The sequence below is a fragment of the Zeus faber genome, assembly GCF_960531495.2.
Source record: "Zeus faber genome assembly, chromosome: 9".
Taxonomy (NCBI): Eukaryota; Metazoa; Chordata; class Actinopteri; order Zeiformes; family Zeidae; genus Zeus; species Zeus faber.
The window spans coordinates 33,965,243-33,984,661 of record NC_137197.1 but is presented as its reverse complement, the minus strand read 5'-3'; the positions used below and the strand labels follow the sequence as shown (position 1 = coordinate 33,984,661).

Sequence of the window (19,419 nt, the reverse complement as noted above, 5' to 3'; positions counted from 1 at the left end):
ATAGATTATAAATATATAATATATATTTATAAATATATAATATATATTTATATATACACACACACATACACACATATATATACACACACATACATAAAACGTGTTTAATGTATGTATTTATGCAATAGATTAGAGCGATTCCAATGCTAAAAATAAAAATATTTAAATCTATTTGTCTCAGGACACTCCTCGACTCTAGGAAATGCGGTGGCAAGCTCCAGCACTCTGAATTCCAGACGTCCCGTCAAAGTCCATTTGACGCGGTTCAGGCCGAGCGGCACAGGAAGTTGTCGCTGCCATGTTTAGCCGCTTTGTTGTAGATTCCTTGTAGGTTTCCTGCAGATTTTTTTTATTGTGGCAATGGAGCCGAGCTGGAGTACCTTTTTATTCCAAGTAAGTGAGCGTCACGCGTTGGAAATCGGGACATGTTTTAATATTATATCTTAGATATTTCCGCAAATCAAGCGAAGCTATCCCCGGCAAAACAAAGATGCTAGCGTTAGGCTGCTAGCTAGCTGGCTCGCCAAGCATAGCATAGCCCGAATCCTAGACCCCCGGCTGTGCGTGTTTCGAGGGGATTCTCGGAAGATGGTTTCCCGCGTTATTGTGTTTATTTTGTAACACGGCCACAGCAGTGGGTCCCTGTGTTCGTCGGAGCGCTAAATTGTCGGTCGCTTAATCCGAAAATGTGTTGGAAGATCAGTGTTCACGCGCTCTGGTAAATTAGCCATTAGCCCGAGCTAGCGTCGTGTAAGCTAAGCAGCTAATAACTTAGCTAAGCTTGTAGAGATCCCCACCTTCGTGTAAAATGGTTGTGTAGTCGGTCGATTGAAACACTTTAAATGATTTGATTCGTGTTGCTGGATGAGGCAGGAGCATATTGCTAATGGTGACAAAGCTATCAAACAGTGCCGAATTGCGACCGCTTGGCATGCGGGCAAGACGGAATAACCCGCACTTCCGACCCGAAACTTTTCCGCCTCCGAAAATATATGACCGCAGGTTGGAGGAGGAAAATAAAAATGCAAATTGTACTTAAAGCAAAAAATCAATGCAAGGAATCGTTGACTGGCTATCGGACGTTGTGAAGAGAGGATAGGTGTTTGCTGCCTGCAACATGCAGTCATTTATTTCCACACTTCTCCCGGAAAAAAAATATAACATGGCCTGGACAATATAAAGCGTATACTATGAATCGCCTCGCTTATCAAATTAGTCAGGATCATTGGTGTGATGGGTCTATATTGCAGAACATATAATTGGCAAATGCGGCGGTGGGGCATGGTATTGGTGAAACAAGCTATATAGTTATATTAACTTTTCCTGAACATTTAAGCCGATATTGACATCTGTTCCAAGTCAATTGACCGACATAATATGTTGGTCAATTGACTTGGAACAGGGACAGGGGAGAGACAATATTATTGTCTCATTTCAGATCTGATGGTGTGGAAAAGGACAAGGACAGGGGGTGCAGCTTTTTCAGTCTGTGTGATGGCAGCTTATTGCCGAGTATACACCACACTCCAAGACCAGGAGTTTCGAGTTCCAGACAAATTTTCACTTTGGACAGAAAGTCTTGCAATCTCTCTCTGACTTGTCTTGAGAGAATATCAGGTTGGTTTGATATGCCTCTCATAGTATGTGTGCTAGAATCCCGAGATGTGTCCCCTGTGATCACCCGTCCTCGCAAAATCCTATAACGTGTGTGCATTAGTGGAATGGAAAAATGCTCTCCTTTGGTAGGATTTCTGTGGAAGTCTTAACCTTTCTTCCATAATGTGTCTACACTGAACTGAGTGTTGCTTATTATTGTTTCATCCGTTTATTTTCATGGCATTAAAGCGCACGGGGACTGCTGTCAGGCACTAAAATCTTAAGTGCAATGGAAAAAAATGCTCTCTTTTGCTAGGATTTCTGTGAAAGTCTTAACATTTCTTCCATAATGTGTCTACACTGAACGTGTCTACACTGAACTGGGTGTTGCTTATTATTGTTTCATCCGTTTATTTTCATTGCATTAATGTGCACGGGGGCTGCTGTCAGGCACTGATATCTTAACGACCCCCCCGAACCTGATATTAAAAACTCATGCCGGCTTACTAAAATTGTATATTTTTATTTGGCATAAAGGTATAAAAGACAGTGAGGTCTACTTTTAGGAGCCCAACCCCCCAAGGATGTGTAATTTTGTGGATAGAATAATATCTTACCGAACTGAGATCCCTGTTAGAAAGGTTTCCTTGCTGTGAATGAAAAACAGAACAGACAGTGTCTACTTGGCCTGTTTCTTGTTGTTTTCTATGACCTCCTACTCTGTTTCAGTACTGTTTCTTTTGAAAGAAACCTTAACCCTGAGAGCAGATTTGTATGAAAACCATCAGAGCAGGGTGATTGCATAGCAGGAAGCCCTCCCTGTTGCAATTGTGTATGTGTGTCTTTGTAAATGTTAAACTGACTCACAAACAGACTGCAGCCCAGGCATTTCCACCATACGCATTTAGCAGAAGAAATGCTAATGACAGTAAAAATTCTAGGTCATCCCACGTTAGTGTACAGGATATAAAGGGGACATGACAACCTGTGACGGCCCGTTATTTTTTACCATGCTTAGAAACAGTTACACTGTGTGGCTGCTTGCATTAAGCTGGGATGTGGACGGCAGCTGAATAAGCCCCCCAATCCCCCAAGGTCCATACATGCATCAGAGCATGGATTTGTGTCCTCCACAAAAGAGCACACAGCAAAAAAGAGGCAAGTTTTGGAACCCTTGGTCTCAGACCGCATCCCTCGCCGGCTGACTGGGTTGGGATGCTTGGCTGAACCTGAAAAGCCATGGGTTAGACTTAAACCCTTCCCTATGGTGATTACAGATCAGGAAAATGCTGTCTACACTGTGGTGTCCCTGGGATTAACTGTTGTAAAGTTGTTAGACGTTGTGAGCCTCTGCTTACCCCGACCAAAATATTCATAAATACCCTACCCCTCCATTCTTTCTATCCTTTTGGGGATGGGCATGACCAATTGGACAATGCTAGCAGCTGCAGACTTAAGATGTCCTCCATACAACAAATGATTAGTGCTATTGGGTCATTTCTTTGTGCCTCTGCAATTGCTTTATGTATTGAAGTAGTGCATTTGTGAGATCCTTTGTATATTTCCTTTGATAGATTAAAGATTTTTAAGTTCTTTCAACAGTTGTTGTTTAGTGTACTAGTTTATCTACATAGCTGATGGGCACCTGCTCGACTGTGCATTTTCTTTGTATGGTTAAAATATTTATATATATTATATAAATATTCCATATTTTAGATGGACTATAATTAAGAGTCTAGAGGAATGATACTTTCTTAACTGTTTCCGACATACTTGCAAATCACTATTCAGCTTTTCTTTGCAGCTATTGTTGAAGTGAGATGAGGAAATAAAATGATTACAAGTCAAGAAGACGTTTGTGGGTTAAAAAAAAAAAAGTTGGGTATTTCTCAAAATTAAATGTTTAAAGAGACAAATTTGTCTGTTAAAGTTGGATACCTCAACCCACCCCCAGCCAAACAAGTATAGTGTGAAATGACATGTTACATTCTTAGAGGTGACCTATTATTCAAAACTCTGATGGGCCTAGTAACACACAAATTGTGAAATAAGACAACTCAGTCAGTTTTTTGAGGTGTGGGTTTCAGAAAACGTGGTGAAACAAGCCTTTCAGCTTGGCTGCCCTCCTTCACATCACCAAGGCTATTTTTCTACTTAGAACGGCGCACGATCCGCTCTGTGTTTCTCCAAGCAAAACTGTAGATGTATTTATTTCATTTTCTGACGCTTCCGTAACTGAATGAAACCAAAAAGCCATATCCCGCGGTGAAAGTTGGATCAAACTTTTAAATTAGGCCTTGTAGATCTAATATAATTGAAGATTCAGCAACTGGGTTGCTTATTTCTCGCCTCAGATTTTTTCAGAAACAGATTTTGGTAGACTGATGAGGTGAAATCAGTAAAAGTTTACAGACTAAAAACAATGCAACCCGGAGGAAAGCTCAAACCCCACTGGCTCACAGAACCTGGAACTTGTGCTTAAACCCCATTGGCTCACAGAACTTGTGGCCTTGGGAGGGTGACTCCTCCCATTTAAACAGCGCCAGGAACACGATGGATTTAGATGCATGTTTAGAATGGATAGGGTGCATAATCTCATCTGAGTGGTATTTTCAGCAAAACACTTCAAAAACATGTTTTATTCAAAAACACACCTATATTAACTTGTTGAAAAGGAGCATAATAGGTCCACTTCAAAAGTAACATACCACTATTTTTTATTTTTATTTTTTAGATCCAAGTTTACTACAGAAAGGAGTTTGTTCATTGAGATTCTATTTTTTTTCTGATGTGTGGACTATGGCTTACCGATGGTCCTTTTATGGTGCATGAGCCCTAAAACAATTAGGTGAATCAGAGATGGTTCACAAAACCCATGGTTCATGTTGCGATTTGGGGTTGGTCCTGTATGCATTGAAAAATATATTTTTAAAATGGGCACTTTGTTCATTGCTGACACTATACACCGATCAGCCACAACATTGAACCCACCTGCCTTATATTGTGTAGGTCCCCCTCGTGCCTCCAAAACAACTTTGACCTGTAGAGGCATGGACTCCACAAGACCTCTGAAAGGTGTCCTGTAGTATCTGGTACCAAGACGTTAGCAGCAGATCCTTTAAGTCCTGTAAGTTGCGAAGGTGGGGCCTCCATGGATCGAGCTTGTTGGTAAAGCCCATCCCACAGATGCTTAATTGGATTGCGATCAGGAGAATTTGGAGGCCAAGTCAACACCTGGAACTCTTTGTCATGTTCCTCAAACCATTCCTGAACAATGCATTGCACTGCTGCCTCACAGCAAGAAGGTCCTGGGTTCGATTCCCGCCTAGGGCGCTGTTGGCACCGTGCTCCGGCGGGTTATCTCCCAAATAGGAGCCTTTCTGTGTGGAGTTTGCATGTTCTCCCCGTGCTCACATGGGGTTTCCTCCACCTCACGTCAGTAAGGACCCCCATCAAAAACATGCACACATCATCGTCTGACCAGCGATGGACAATTATCACCTGGTCCCCGGGCGCGTCCACGTATGCTGCGCACTGCTCCTGGCTGTGGCCCCGGAGGAAGGACAGGCCAATGCAGAGGAACCATTTCACCAGCCACCATCCAAAGCATGTGCATGTGTGTGTGCAAGCATGTGTTGTAGTGTGGTGTGTTGTGTGACAAATAAGACTGTTTCTTCTTCTTCTTTCCATGAAGGGGTGTACTTGGTCTGCAACAATGTTTAGGTAGGCGGTACATGTCAAAGTAACATCCACATGAATGCCAAGACCCGAGGATTCCCAGCAGAACATTGCCCAGAGCATCACACTACCTCTTGCCTTCTTCCCATAGTGCATACTGGTGCCATCCCTTCCCCAGTTAAACGACGCATACGCACCCGGCCAGCTGCATTATGTAAAAGAAAACATGATTTATCCGACCAGGCCACCTTCTTCCATTACTCCATGGTCCAGTTCTTATGCTCACATGTCCATTGTAGGTACTTTTGGCGATGGACAAGAGTCAACATGGGCACTCTGACCGGTCTGCGGCTGAGCAGCCCCATACACAGCAAGCTGCGATGCACTGTGTGTTCTGAAACCTTTCTATCATAGCCAGCATTACCTTTTCCGCCATTTGTGCTACAGTAGCTCTTCTGTGGGATAGGACCAGATGGGCTAGCCTTCGCACCCCACACACATCAATGAACCTTGGGTGCCCATGACCCTGTTGCCGGTTCACCAGTTGTCCTTCTTTTGGCAGGTACTAACCTAGGGCTGGGCGATAAAATGATCCCTATAATTTTCACGATATGATCTTCTGCAATAGGATCAAGAAAAATCAGCGATTTTCTGTAACATCTGGTCTGACACAGGCAGAAAGAGTTCCTCGGTCCACTCCAAACGTCCTCATATATAATCAGAGTGCAGATTCGACAACTTTTCGCACTGTTCTTAGACAACAATGATGTTTTATAATATATATTCTAGTGCTGCAGTAAATAAATTCGAATATTCAAAAATGAACTATTCTAAAGCTATTCAATTGTCTATTTTATTTATAAATAATTGATTATAACGTTAGTGAATCAATCCACATGTGAAGAGCAATAAAGTTTATAAGTTCATCCAGTTTGTTGCACAATGAATGAACTGTGCGCAATCCAGCAACTGTGCAAAGTAGGCTTGGGCCGATTTACAATTAAACTGACTCCGTCATCGGCGATCGACAGAGATCTAGGTGTTTTGCAGCTCTAGTCAAACGGAGCAGCACAGCGGAGTGCAGATCGCTGATCACAGGAGGCCGTAATCTGCACTACACTCTGTGCACATCGCAGGAGGTTCATGAGGAATCCGCTACCTCGATACCTATTAATTAAAAATAAATAAAACCAGGCGAAAAATTGATTAAAAATTGGATGTTTTTGTGTCAATACTTTACTTGTAAATAATAAATCTTGCACTTCTGGAACGGGGAGCGAGCATTTACCACATTACATTACGTTATATGTGCGTGTGAACCCCACCACGCACAGTCGTGTGCCCCCGATAAAATTGTACATCAACGGTCACTGCCTCCCAGTGATTGGAATTTTGAACGATCGCCCAAGCCTGGTGCAAAGTCCGCGTCGATAGAAATGCACGAGCGCATCGGCGCGTCTCCCTCTCCTCCGGCGTTTTACTGTGTGTACAAGGGAGAGTGTGCCTTTAATCAGAATGTCCAGTAATTCCACTGCTGTGGTGATGAAAGTGGGAAATAAACTGTCTCGCAGACCGCACCGAGCCACGGGCATTTGCCAGGATTTTTTCAAGAGCGATCTGCAATCTGCTCTGCAGCAGTTAGAAACTGAGTTAATTAAATACATAGAGTTTTTATTTGCTTTGTTTGGAGAATAGATTGCTCTGACTGGAGCTGCGGGACCATGCGTAAGCCCCTCCCCCCTACTAAATTTGAGCATTACATTTTTTTTATATACATTTGAATATTAAAAACAAAAAGCATACAAATTTGAATGGGATAATAGAGGAATATCTGCAGCCCCTAATATATTTACATATTTTTTTCTCTTTTTAGTTAACATATTTTTTATTTTATTTATTCAGTGTTTAAGGTAAAGCCACGAGAATACACGTAAAACTGTAAATTTAGTGTTATTATTCAATATATGTTGTGATAATTATCGACATCGATCAATATTAAAAAAAAAAAAACTATTGTGATAAGATTTTTGGCCATATTGTCCAGCCCTATACTAACCACTACATACCGGGAACTCCCCACAAGACCTGTTGTTTTGGAGATGCTCTGACCCAGTCATCTAGCCATCACAATTTCACCCTTGTCAAAGTCACTTAGATCCTTACGCTTGCCCGTTTTTCCTGATTCCAACACATCAACTTCAAGAACTGACTGTTCACTTGTTGCCTCATATATCCCACCCCTTGACAGGTGCCATTGTCAAGAATGAAGGTATGATGGCTAATTGATGTATATCTTTATATATTAGATATCTTTGCCGAACCAAACAAAATTCAACCCAATATGTGTCATGAATCCCGGCAGAGCCCCATACAGTTTGTATTTTTGACAGTATCTGTTTTCGGATGTCTATGTAAACCCACTACACAGGTTGTGCTCACCTCTGCTTACGTAGGACAAGCTGTTCCAAATGATCAGTAGTCACATAAAAATACCTGAATCACCATGGGAGGTCACCTTATATGCAACAGATTTAGATTCTTCACTATTGGGGAAGGTAGGGGCATTGAACAGTATGCAAGTTCTTTAAAACAGCATCTTAACACATATACAACATACATTTTCTATTTTTTTACATTACATTACATTACATTTAGTCATTTAGCAGACGCTTTTATCCAAAGCGACTTACAATTGTCAAAGACCGACGGACACAGCCATCAGGAGCAATTAGGGGTTAAGTGTCTTGCTCAAGGACACTACAGCATGCTAGCAGGAGGAGCCTGGGATCGAACCAGCAACCTTTGGATCACTAGACCACCAGCTCTACCTCCTGAGCTACCATCCCCTTTTATATTTTTTATTTGTGTCACTGTACAGTGACAGACATACAAGTCTCAAGTGCTGAGAAAAAAAGACAATATTATCAACAAACGCAGCTAAAAGCCTGAATAGAACCAAGCCAATGATTGTGTCATTCTTGCCATATTCTGGTTTGTTCTGAGTTATATCATCGGAATGAGTTTCACATCTTTGTCATTCGGCACCTAGCCGAACAGCTGCTTCCTTAAAACCCCCCTACAAAGATCACACTTGGTGGCTCTCTTAGTTGGTTAGATGCTCAAGAAGTTGGTCACTTTCTATTTGAGATATATTCAAGAGCTTGTGCAGTACTGGAACTGACTCTGCAACATGTTCATGCCATCAAAAAGCCCGTGATGGAGGTTTTGACAACTAAATTATATCACTGTCACTATGAAATCACTGTGATGTAATTGGATGCGCAACCTGATGCTGCTGGCTGTTCGGCTCTAGTACATTCCGCTACGTGCAGCTGTTTGTGCTACTATCAAATGAGGATAACATGAGCAAAAAACAATGGCCAGCTGTATTATTTTATACATTTGAACTACAATTCACTTTGCAACAGTAAACAGCAACGTTGTATATTGTATTTAGCAGGCACAACTATCCACATGATTTCCGTTTTAATTTCTTCACAGAACTAAACAGAACCAAGCTTAACATTTACACCCTGAAACTTGGGAGGTGAGCCGACCGGTTTGATTTTTTTGCAGCAAACCATGTAATCATATTATGGGTGTCACGATTCAATTTGACTTTAGGTTTTAAGGTCACGATTCAATTAGATTTTCGATTTAAACATATGTATTTTTTTCAGCACTGGCGGCTATGCCATTGTTCAAGTCTTGATTTGTCAAGAAAAACACTTGCTTCTCAGTAAGTAACTTTTATTTGAATATTAAAAATTATAAATAACAAAAACAACACACTTTATCAAAACTAGATTTTAGAATAATAAACAATAAGTTACTTATAACACTACTTTTAAGTTACTCACCAAAATAAGAGCAGAAAAAGTGATGCTATTTTTGCCTGAGTGGAACGCTGGTAATAATGAAAATTCAGACCTGCAACTCCAAACAAAGCAAACAAAAACTCTAGATGAATTAAATTTACTCAGTTTCCTGTTGCTGCTCTGCTGTTGAGCGAATTGCTCCTGGAAAAATCCTGCCTGTGTTCTCACGGTCTGGTGGCAAATACCCCGCGGCCCAGCACAGTCTGCGAGCCAGTGGTTGGGAACCTCTGCACTTGAGGACATTCCGTCGTTGATGGTCGGGTTCATTTCCCACTTCTCACCACATCTTTGGAATTGCTGAACATTGTGGTGAAAGGCGCTCTTGTACACACAGTGAAACGCCGGAGGCGAGGGTGATGCGCTTGTGCATCGTGCGTCTCCGTCGATGCGGCACACCATTACTGGGAATATTTCTCTCTAATGCGTGTTCACTGTGCAACAAACTGGATGAATTTATTGAACTTTATTGTTATTTTTTTTTGTAATATTCTAATTATATTAAATTTTCGTTCCTGCAGCCCAAGTGCCAGGTGGGTGGGTGCAGTGAGTGTTGAGGGATGCAGCATAACGGAGTCGACCACAGCTCTCCAAACTCCTAGTCGGTTCGGAGCCCGGAGCTGCAATAGACTCCGGAGGGCCCCAGCGCACACTACATTTGTGTACAGGCGGATCTTGACCGCCCCAATATGGCGACCGTGTTGGACAATATTACCCACAAAAATATGGGGAGAAACACGAACTTATTGGAGTGCTTGGTTTGATCTCCCTAGAGCAATTGTAGTGTAACCTTTGTCTTGTAGAAATGAGATTGTATAAAAAGTTATAAATCTTCAAGATCACGATTATAATTAGGACTGCATGGTGTTTAAAAAAAACTGACATTGTAGTATTTTTTTCTGTGATATATTATATATATTGTTTTTATATATTGTGCTATAAAAAAATACAGGAATTTTCACCAGATGACTTGAATAGCGCTATTTGGAGAGAATCATTCTCGAATCATCGGGGGATACATCTGCATAGAAAATTAAAATAATATCTTTATTCTTGGTACATTTAGGCTGTAATCAGTAAACTGTCAATTGTGACAGGAAGGTCTTTTTCCCTTCATTTATAAAAAATAAATATTACCCTCTCTTATAAGGAATGAGCAACAAAAACAATTACAAACCAAAACTAATTAAATAAATAATGGGAAAATATTAGTAAAAAATATTTTACACCACAGTGCTTTGTTATCTGCACGTGGAAGCCATGTAAACAAACATGGGGGAACATGCCGCCTCAGGAAATTAATCATCCGATGGCCTGGTTGCTACCATGCTGCGACAACATAAGGTGAGTGAGTCAGGAACGCGACTGAAATATGTAGAACCGATAAGCAGAATGGAAACATACGTGTCTTAGCCAATCTACGGAACTGGTCCCAACTTGGAACCGATTCTTAATACATAACCCTACCAAGAACCCTTAAATCTATTTTGTGTCAAGCAGCAAAAGTTGGTGCATGACGTGTTTGACTTAATTTGCTTTACTCGATATTGCTAGTCTGCGATGTGACTATTGCGCATACACACATTGCACTGACTATGCTTAAACGATATATCGTGCAGTCGTAATTATAATATGAATGAACGGAGCAGCCGTACATGAATTTGAACATTAGATATTGAGCATGTTACTAGCAAGGTTGTTAAAATTGTTTAAAAACAAGCAGAACCTGAGAGAGAGAGAGAAGAGGCTTGTCAATGTAAATGGTGTGTGATCTACAGTCTTCCTTCAGATGTCACCGTCAAACATAGCCACTTGGCAGCTGAACTAGTCTAAATACAAGAACCACATATTTCGTTCTCCATGTTTTTGTACTCACACACTACGTGATTGTCTTGCTACTACAGCAGGCCAACGAAGCCCTGCATCACCAGCATCAAGTGGGCGGGAACAGCCTTCTTCCTCTCCTCAACTCTGCAACAGAGCCACCCGACCAGAAGCCAGTTATGCCTATCCCGTTGGACCAGAAGCCCCCAGTAAACGCTGCAGAACTCCTAAAAGACAATGTGGCCAGTGGGACTGGGGATGGGCCTCTCATCACCATGGTCAAGAAGGAACCCAAGTCTAAGACGCCCTTTATCTGTGGCTACTGCAACAAGGCCTTCAGGGATAGCTACCACCTGCGGCGGCACGAATCTTGCCACACAGGAATAAAGATGGTGTCGCGGCCCAAGAAGATGCAGACAGCTCCTACCATGGTGCCACTGATCTCCACTGTACCTCGGGAAGGCAACAGCAATCCCTCGTACATCTCCACCGTGGCTGGCATCATGACGACGGCCACCACCTCTACATCCACAGGCGTTAGCATCATGACCCCCATGCAGCACCAGCACCAGCACCAGCACCAGCAGAGCATTCTTAAGAAGCCCCCCAAGCCTGTCAAGAAGAACCACGGCTGCGATATGTGTGGCAAAGCCTTCCGCGATGTCTACCACCTGAACCGCCACAAGCTCTCCCATTCAGACGAGAAGCCCTTCGAATGCCCCATATGCCAGCAGAGGTTCAAACGGAAGGACCGCATGACATACCATGTGCGCTCCCATGACGGCGGCGTCCACAAGCCTTACATCTGTTCTGTATGTGGGAAGGGCTTCTCCAGGTATGTGTGTGTGTGTGTGTGTGCGTGTGTGTGTGTGTGTGTGTGTGTGTGTGTGTGTGTGCGCTAATCGATAAGTTATTGGCTTATCACGTGCTTTAACACTTTCATCTTTAAAGTAGATGTGATCTTTTCAGAAAGAATTGCAGCCTAATGTCTCAGAATTTACGATTATTTGATTTATAAAGATTATGGCTGGTTTGAAAGTATCCTGTCAGTTTGGAAGATATGGCATGTATAATTGAGGCAAAACAAGCATTTACTTGTTTTTGTCAAAGATTTGAGATGCTTTGTTTTCTGTTTTTCAACAAAGAAGAATAAGCTCAAAAAAGCTCAAGCCAAGTTGGCTAGCAACTGAAACAGATTGGGAGTTTGACTCCTGCCACCACCACTAGACAATTAAATGGCTGTAACGTAACTGGTAATGTTTTCTATATGAGCATTATAAATGCAAAAGGATTAAAATTGACGGACTATGCTATTCCCTGAAGTGCATTATTAATAGACTTTTTCAATCTGACTGAAAAGTGGCTAGACAAGGCCGAGACGGTGAGGTGTCACTGAGTGTGGCTTGGCTGCAGCTGCTTTTCCCAATGAAGAAGAATCATTTGCCAAGTACATTTTACATAAACCTAGAATTTCTCTGCAGCGGCCACTGCAGCCAAATACACAAACTGCCACACACACACGCCCCACACAGAAAGGCCCTGCCAAGCGGTCACGTCAAAACACCACAGGAGCTCCTTCCGGTCATTGCGTAGGTTGTAGAGACCACCACCGGAGCTAACATGCTCCTCTACAGAAATCTAACTACACATAGGGCAAGGCAAGTGCTGTGATTGGCCCACTTGCTTTGGGCCTTGGATGTATTTCCGCCACGTATTTTCCTCCACATTTCCACATTCGACTTGGTAGCGAAATTTCCAAGTACATTTTTTATTTATTTTTTGTAATACAAACATAACTATTAAAAAGACAAAGATTGAGAACTCACCATGGGAAATATCACGGAAGATTGGGTTGGACATTACAGAATATAAATTATAGCGCATCTGTCAGGATTGAGTTGATCATATTTGTTTTCTTATACATATTTTGTGTCTGTGTGGCTCAAACTGCAATGAGTAGCACAGTGAAATTTGGGTAAAACAATAAGATGTGCAATAATAGTAAAGGAGGGCGACACTTCCAGCAGGCTTCTGGCGGGGTTTGCAGTCAGCGCAGCAGAGTAGCTCATCAACGCCGATGGTTGGCGAGGAAAACATATTTTCTGCTTGGCAATTTGGCAATGCCTACACATTTTAAGAACTTTTTAAAGTAAATGTCACTATCAAAAACTGATAGCAGCAGGGTTTTTCCAGGTACTTGTTTTATAAAAAGTTTACCTTATTTGGTACTACATGCACCACACAGTCGTTGGCATGTTACTTTCTTGTTGGTAGTGTGCTTGATGATGCCACATGGAACAGTATCATCAGCCCCAGTCTATTATATAAATGAGAATTCACAAGAGTCCCTGTTTTTAGGCATGAGCCATCCCAATGCAAATGCTTAGGAATTGTTGCCCTTTTTTATTTGAATTGCATAGAGAATGTGAAAAACTTGAGATTGCAATAATGATAAACCTCTAGATGTGCCCTCATAGTAAGTGAAACTCTACCTCTGCATGAACTGCAGTTTTAAGTGACCCAAATTTACCCAACTTTCCTCTTCCTTTGTACAGGCCTGACCACTTAAGCTGTCATGTCAAGCATGTTCACTCCTCAGAGAGGCCCTTCAAATGCCAAGTAACGGTAAGAATGCAGACCTTCACATTCTACCCATAATCCCTTCCCATGACATATCTGAAGACAGTCACTAATATCAGTTTAGTGGGAAAATCACTAATAACTGTTTTGTATTGGACCACCAAGAAAATAAATTAACACGGATCATTTCAAAGTCTGTTTTCCGACACCATTTCAGGCATGTACCTCAGCGTTCGCCACCAAAGACCGTCTGCGCTCGCACATGATTAGACATGAGGGCAAGGTCACCTGTAACATCTGCGGCAAGATGCTCAGTGCAGCCTACATAACTAGCCACCTCAAGACGCACGGTCAGGCCAGCTTCAACACATGTAATAATAAAGGTAAGGCCCCTTCAACTGAAACTGTTCTTATAATTCCACCTTCCACCGTAATTGTCTTATTGCAGTGTTTTTTTTTTTTTTTGTTTTTAGGGTACATCATTCACACACTACCCTTTCATCCTACTGAACCAGCCTGTATTTCTCCACAATATTTTGTATAGATTTACCCCCACCATGAAGTGGTAGTAGGACTCCAATCAGATCATACAGTGAGTCATTGCAGAATGGTTCTGAGTAGGCTGCAGGCCCCTCTCCTCATTTTACCAGCTCTGTCACGAGATTTTGATAAGAATATTTAAGTTGTCAGCTGAAGTATTGCGATTTGTCATTTTTATATTATTTATATGTATTTGTGGATAGGTGGGTGGGTGGGCGGGTTGTTAGATCGATTACACAATTTTTATTACTATCATCACCTCGAGACCTGAATTTACATTTCATTTGCTGTGTCATGAATGTTTATTTTCAGTTTCTTTGAGATGCAAGTAATGGCTAATGAAGTAGGCTAATATCCAAATGTATTTGATCAATTAACATTAGAAACAGTATTACATCTGTGAATATTTGTGCTGCCTCTTAACAGTTAAATCTCAAGACTGCATACAATACATTTGACTATTTTTTATTTTCAAGATAAGGTGGAGTTAGAATGATAAAATATGTATAGTTGTATAGATATGGTTGAGGATAGATGACACTAACGACAAGGACAGACAGTATAAATGAAGCCTGTTATGGTGCCAGATAGCTGTATTTGGTATTAATTATGTTCTACAGTTTTGGGCAACTCATTTCAGCACACATTGCTACAAACCTTTTCTGGCAGCTTTGCTGTAGATTTGAGTCACAGCAGTGTTAGAGGCCACCTCCAGTAGCATTTCATCATCTATTAAATGATTTTTAATGATTTTGCTGAGAAATTATGTTCAATCACTAACAGCACTTGACTTTGACTTCCCCACTGTTTCTGGAAATATGTGTGTGCTCAAACATGGGGACTGTTTTCATAGTTGCAGGTAACCAAAGCAGTTTGATAAAAAAAAATATTAATAATAATAAATGTCGCCCATCAATGGTGCTGATTAGTTGGTGGGACACTGCAAATAGGATTATCCATACCAAACCTGGTCATAATGACTCCAAAATTATGACATTTTAGATGTAAGGCACATTTCCCCAATACACCCAAAGATCCCCTTCTGCTTTAAATGACAGCCAGAGAAGGGCACTGCTGCCTGTACTCTTGTAACCAAAATGTGTCTGTATTCTTAAATAGGCATAAGTGACTGGCAGTGGAACCACTCAGGGCCTCGAAAAGGTAATACAGTAGATCGTAGCGGAACCCCCCCCAAGTCCTTCTTTTTTTCTGACTTTGTTATACAGTCATAAAGCATGAGTGGCTACATGTTCACAATATGTCATGAAAAGAAGGGGCTAGCACCTTGAGTTAAATCTTTATGTCCTGATTTTCTTCTGATATGTATAGTCTTGTTATAATGCAGTGCTAAGGGTTAAATGTGATGGAAGCAGGATCAAGTTATTAACCAGATAACCTTAAAGAAATGGATTTTTGTGTAAACCTGAACTCCAAAACTAACTTAAAGGCCTCGTTAAAAAATGAACAAACAACCACATTGGCTCAATGGCCTAAACTTGTACTGTGTTAATGCTAAAGTCACTGTCGGCTGGTTAGTTTGTTGATCCTGCTTTCTGAATTTACCCCTCAGGTGAGTTGACTGTAGGAGAGATTTTAAATAACTCGTTCCAAGTCCTAATTGACATCTCTCGCACACAAGGTAGGTTTTTTTTGTTTGTATGTTACCTTACTAACAGTTGAAACAATGTATTATTGTTGATCTTTCCCCAGCAACCAACCTCGCACCCCCCCCCCCCCCCCCCCCCCCAGAAAAAAAAACATAGGAGCTGTGTGGAATGTTTGCGTGGCTTGATTAATTAAGGGGGATAATACATCCCCGAAGAATTCTGAGCCCTTGTAAATCTTATCTTGTGCTCTTGTTTTTGTCTGTTTGCCTTTCTGTTTTAGATTCCAACAGTGTGCACAATTCAGCCGCAGCCACGCCCGTCACCAATTCTGCGGCCATCACCTCAGCTTTGAACCGTGGCGGCAGTGCTAGCAACCCCGTCACCATCGCAGCCCAGATGAACATCACTACCAGCACGGTCAACATCAGCTCCCCGGTCAACCTCCAGCATCCCCTCACCATTACAGGGCCCGTCAGCCTGGCCTCGGTGAACATCCCCACTGCGGCCCACATGAATATTGCCCACCCGGTCGCCATCACCACCCCCATGCCCATGAATATCACGGGGCCCCTCAACATTGCCATGAGACCCATGGAGAGCATGCCTTTTCTATCCCAGGTCCTACCTTCCTCCCCCCCCTGGTAGAGCACTTCTTCAAGGCTCTTAAATAGAGAATAATCCCCCTTTCTGCAACTTCTTTAGTTATGTTACTTTGTTTATCTGTGAGGAACACTACCTTGGGCCCCACCTGCTGGGCCTGTACGTTATTGCAGCAGTTTTGGCAGTGAAATATTAAATAGAAAGGCCTGTATTCTTTTTTCTTTTTCTTAATGTTTTAGTCCTGCTTAGCCACTGAAGGACAGTATTACCTGGTCAGTTAAACCAGTGGAAAAGGATTTTTATCAACTGGATGTTTTGATGGATGTCTGACTGGCTTTGAGATGCCTCAGAACTTGCTGTACCCTTTTTGGCATTGAAAATCTTAAAAAAAAAAAATGTAAGTTTGTTGCTGGCATTGTTTTTTAAATGTGTACCTTTTAGAGGAGATTTGTTTTATATTCTTTTGTTCCAATGTTTTTTTTTTTTGTTTTTTTTTGCTGACTTATCAGTATTTAATAGATTTTAAGTATTTTAAAGGCAAAAATACAGCAAAGGGACAGAGGCTTCCATTTCTGTGGATGGGCTAGTGAATATTTGTCTCACAAAGAGACGGTTCGAAGGCCAGTTTTTTGAACCACAATCCTCCCCTATGGCTTTTTAAATCGCTGGTGAAAGAAAATGGTCACTCTTCGCGACTGGATACTGTACGTTTGGTTTTCTTTGCGCTTTTGATGTATTTTAAACGAGAACACAATTGATGACAGCACAGTGGGGGAAAAAATGAGGCAGAAATGTCTCGTTCTGAAGGGACGTCGCCTCAATCGTGCCCTTGACAGTATTATGAAAGGTAAAATGACTTGAAAGTTTTAATTACCGAAGCCTTTTTATTTCTAAATAAAGAAGTCGTGAGTGCCAAGCTGTGGCCTCATAGCCGGTATGCTATACAAGCTGCCCCAAAGCCAACTTTTGTGATTTGTTCTGATTGAAGTTTTTTTTTTTTTAAGAATTATTTCCCTTCTGTAGTGTCATTGCAGGTATAGGATCCCATCACTGTAAGTCTCAGCTCAGGAAGCTTACCAATAAGTCCTCTTGAAAACCTATGATTTTCCCACTTTCTTCTTTTAAAAAAAAAAATGTATACCCCCCACCCCAAAAAAGTATTTAACGCCATTCTTTTGCCTTAACCTTTAGGTGAGGGAACTGCAAATCTGGCTATCATTCACAATTAGGCAATGCAAGTGCTTTACTACCACCATTTTTGGGATCGTTATCGCATTAATGGAGAACAAAATCTCTTAAGCTCTGTTCAGGTTGTCAGGCAAGAACGCTAAGTCTGTTGAAAGGAAATCATAGTCTCTCAATGGAACTTCCCTAATGAATCAAATTAAGACTCAATCATCAAATGTAGTCTCTAGGTTGAAGCACTTGTGACTAAATTCCAGAATGTGTACGCCGCAAACGGGACGGTACTGTACCGGGGCATTTCAGTTGATTAAACCAAAGCGCCGGTGGATGTTGAAAGTAAATTCCCTTATGGTTCTCCTGCCTACGCCTGCATTCTAAGCAGCCAACATTTTTTTTCGGGGGCCTTTTTGTAGAATTGCATGCACGCCTACTCTTTTCCTCCAAAGGAGTCGCCCAAATGTGGAATGGAGTTTGTTTGTTTTGTTTTGTTTTTGGAACAGGAATACCCTTCCCATTGTCAGTGTTGCATGTCTGATAAAGGACAGTTGGTTCAATAGGAGGCGAGTAGCTTATTTTATCGAAAGAAAACACAAAAAAAAAAAGTATGTGTGGTGACTTTTGTCCTTTCTACCATTACAATTGTGCCTGAACTACTTTCCAAGACGTATCCACACTTTAATGCTTCCACTTTTAGATGTACTGTGACAGTTGTTTTGTGAAGGGAGCCTTCATCCAGTCAGACGGCCCAAAGGCTACACAGTTCTGTCGACAAAATTATCTTTTTTTTTTTTTTATGATCTTGACTCGATTTCTCTTTAAACTCCTCAACCAGTATCGTTATTATACACACATTGGTATAATTAATATTGGTATCGTAATGACTGCTTTTTAAATGTATCCTTAACATTCAACCATGTGCTTTAATTTAAATGCAACAGAAACTGAAAAAAATGACAATACATTTATTTTGGCCAAATGATAAATTGGAAGGTAATTTTAAACAATCTTTCCTTGTATTTTTCACAATGAATTTGGCCGCTATTGTGAAGGCAAATGAATGTATATCTTTGTACAAACTATTTAGTTCAGAGATCCTGTTAGCTATAATAGACACATGCAAGGAAAAAAAAGATAACCTTTTTATAAATCTTTTTGTATTAGAACATTAACAACGGTAATTTTTGTATATATTTGAAGATTTAGGCTTTCTGATTAGCAGAAAGGAAACATTCCTACATTTTTTTTAAATGTACGTCTGTCAAGACTAATTATGTACACATATGCACAATGTTTCATGTGCCTTTTATTTGGGTTTGTCTAAATAAAAGAAAACAACATGATTGTGAGCTGTCCATGCAGTCACACATGAAGGGAAAAAAAAAAAAGTCAAATACGCCTCTTCTTCAAACTGATCTGACCTAAATGACAGATATCTGGTCAAAGGATTAAGTAGTTGGCTTTTAATAGTTAGCCATGTCCAAAATGTTTAGTGAAATAAACACACATCGTTGGTGTCGGTCTAGTTTCCAAAGGCCATTGTTGGCTTGTTCACTCACAGTCGGCATACTAAAATGAAGTGCCTCTTAAGTGTCTGCTTATGAGAGGATTGTAAACGGTTCTGTGCCAAGCATTGCTCCATATGTGACCACAAAATAATAAGTGGGTCTTTATTCAATTGTGCAACTATTAAATTTTGAAATTGCATTGGCGTTTGTAATCTTTTCTCTCCCACCCCCAGTTTTTTTACTTTTTTTTTTTTTTTGTCATTTTATCAATTCCACAGTCACTACCTGAACCGAACAAAAAACTGATTTTATCACTCAAAGTTCTTGTTACAATGGTGTCAAATTACCTAGGAGTAATTGGAAATTTTTTTACCCCCTTATAATGTCTGTTAAAAATACAGAATCATAATTATTTTTATTCTGAAAATG

The 19,419-nt window shown here is 41.0% G+C and overlaps 1 protein-coding gene across 2 annotated transcripts; it reads left to right on the top strand.

The window, feature by feature from the left end:
• The first annotated feature begins 286 nt into the window (after window positions 1–286).
• Window positions 287–19,189, top strand: LOC307235349 (vascular endothelial zinc finger 1-like). Of its 2 annotated transcripts, XM_080007398.1 has the most exons (7): window positions 287–393; window positions 11,054–11,808; window positions 13,529–13,598; window positions 13,771–13,936; window positions 15,213–15,254; window positions 15,664–15,732; window positions 15,981–19,189. In XM_080007398.1, exons 1-7 carry the CDS (start codon window positions 361–363, stop codon window positions 16,343–16,345), a joined length of 1,500 nt encoding a protein of 499 aa, XP_079863524.1. In that variant the 5' UTR covers window positions 287–360; the 3' UTR covers window positions 16,346–19,189. The 2 variants fall into 2 exon arrangements, with proteins under 2 accessions (XP_079863524.1, XP_079863525.1); XM_080007399.1 differs by lacking the exon at window positions 15,664–15,732.
• Window positions 19,190–19,419: the final 230 nt, after the last annotated feature.

Coding starts and splice junctions, on each gene's coding strand:
- LOC307235349 (XM_080007398.1), top strand. CDS start 361: ATGGAGCCGAGCTGGAGTACCTTTTTATTCCAA. Junction 11,809..13,528: donor TGTGGGAAGGGCTTCTCCAG/GTATGTGTGTGT, acceptor TCCTTTGTACAG/GCCTGACCACTTAAGCTGTC. Junction 13,599..13,770: donor CCTTCAAATGCCAAGTAACG/GTAAGAATGCAG, acceptor ACACCATTTCAG/GCATGTACCTCAGCGTTCGC.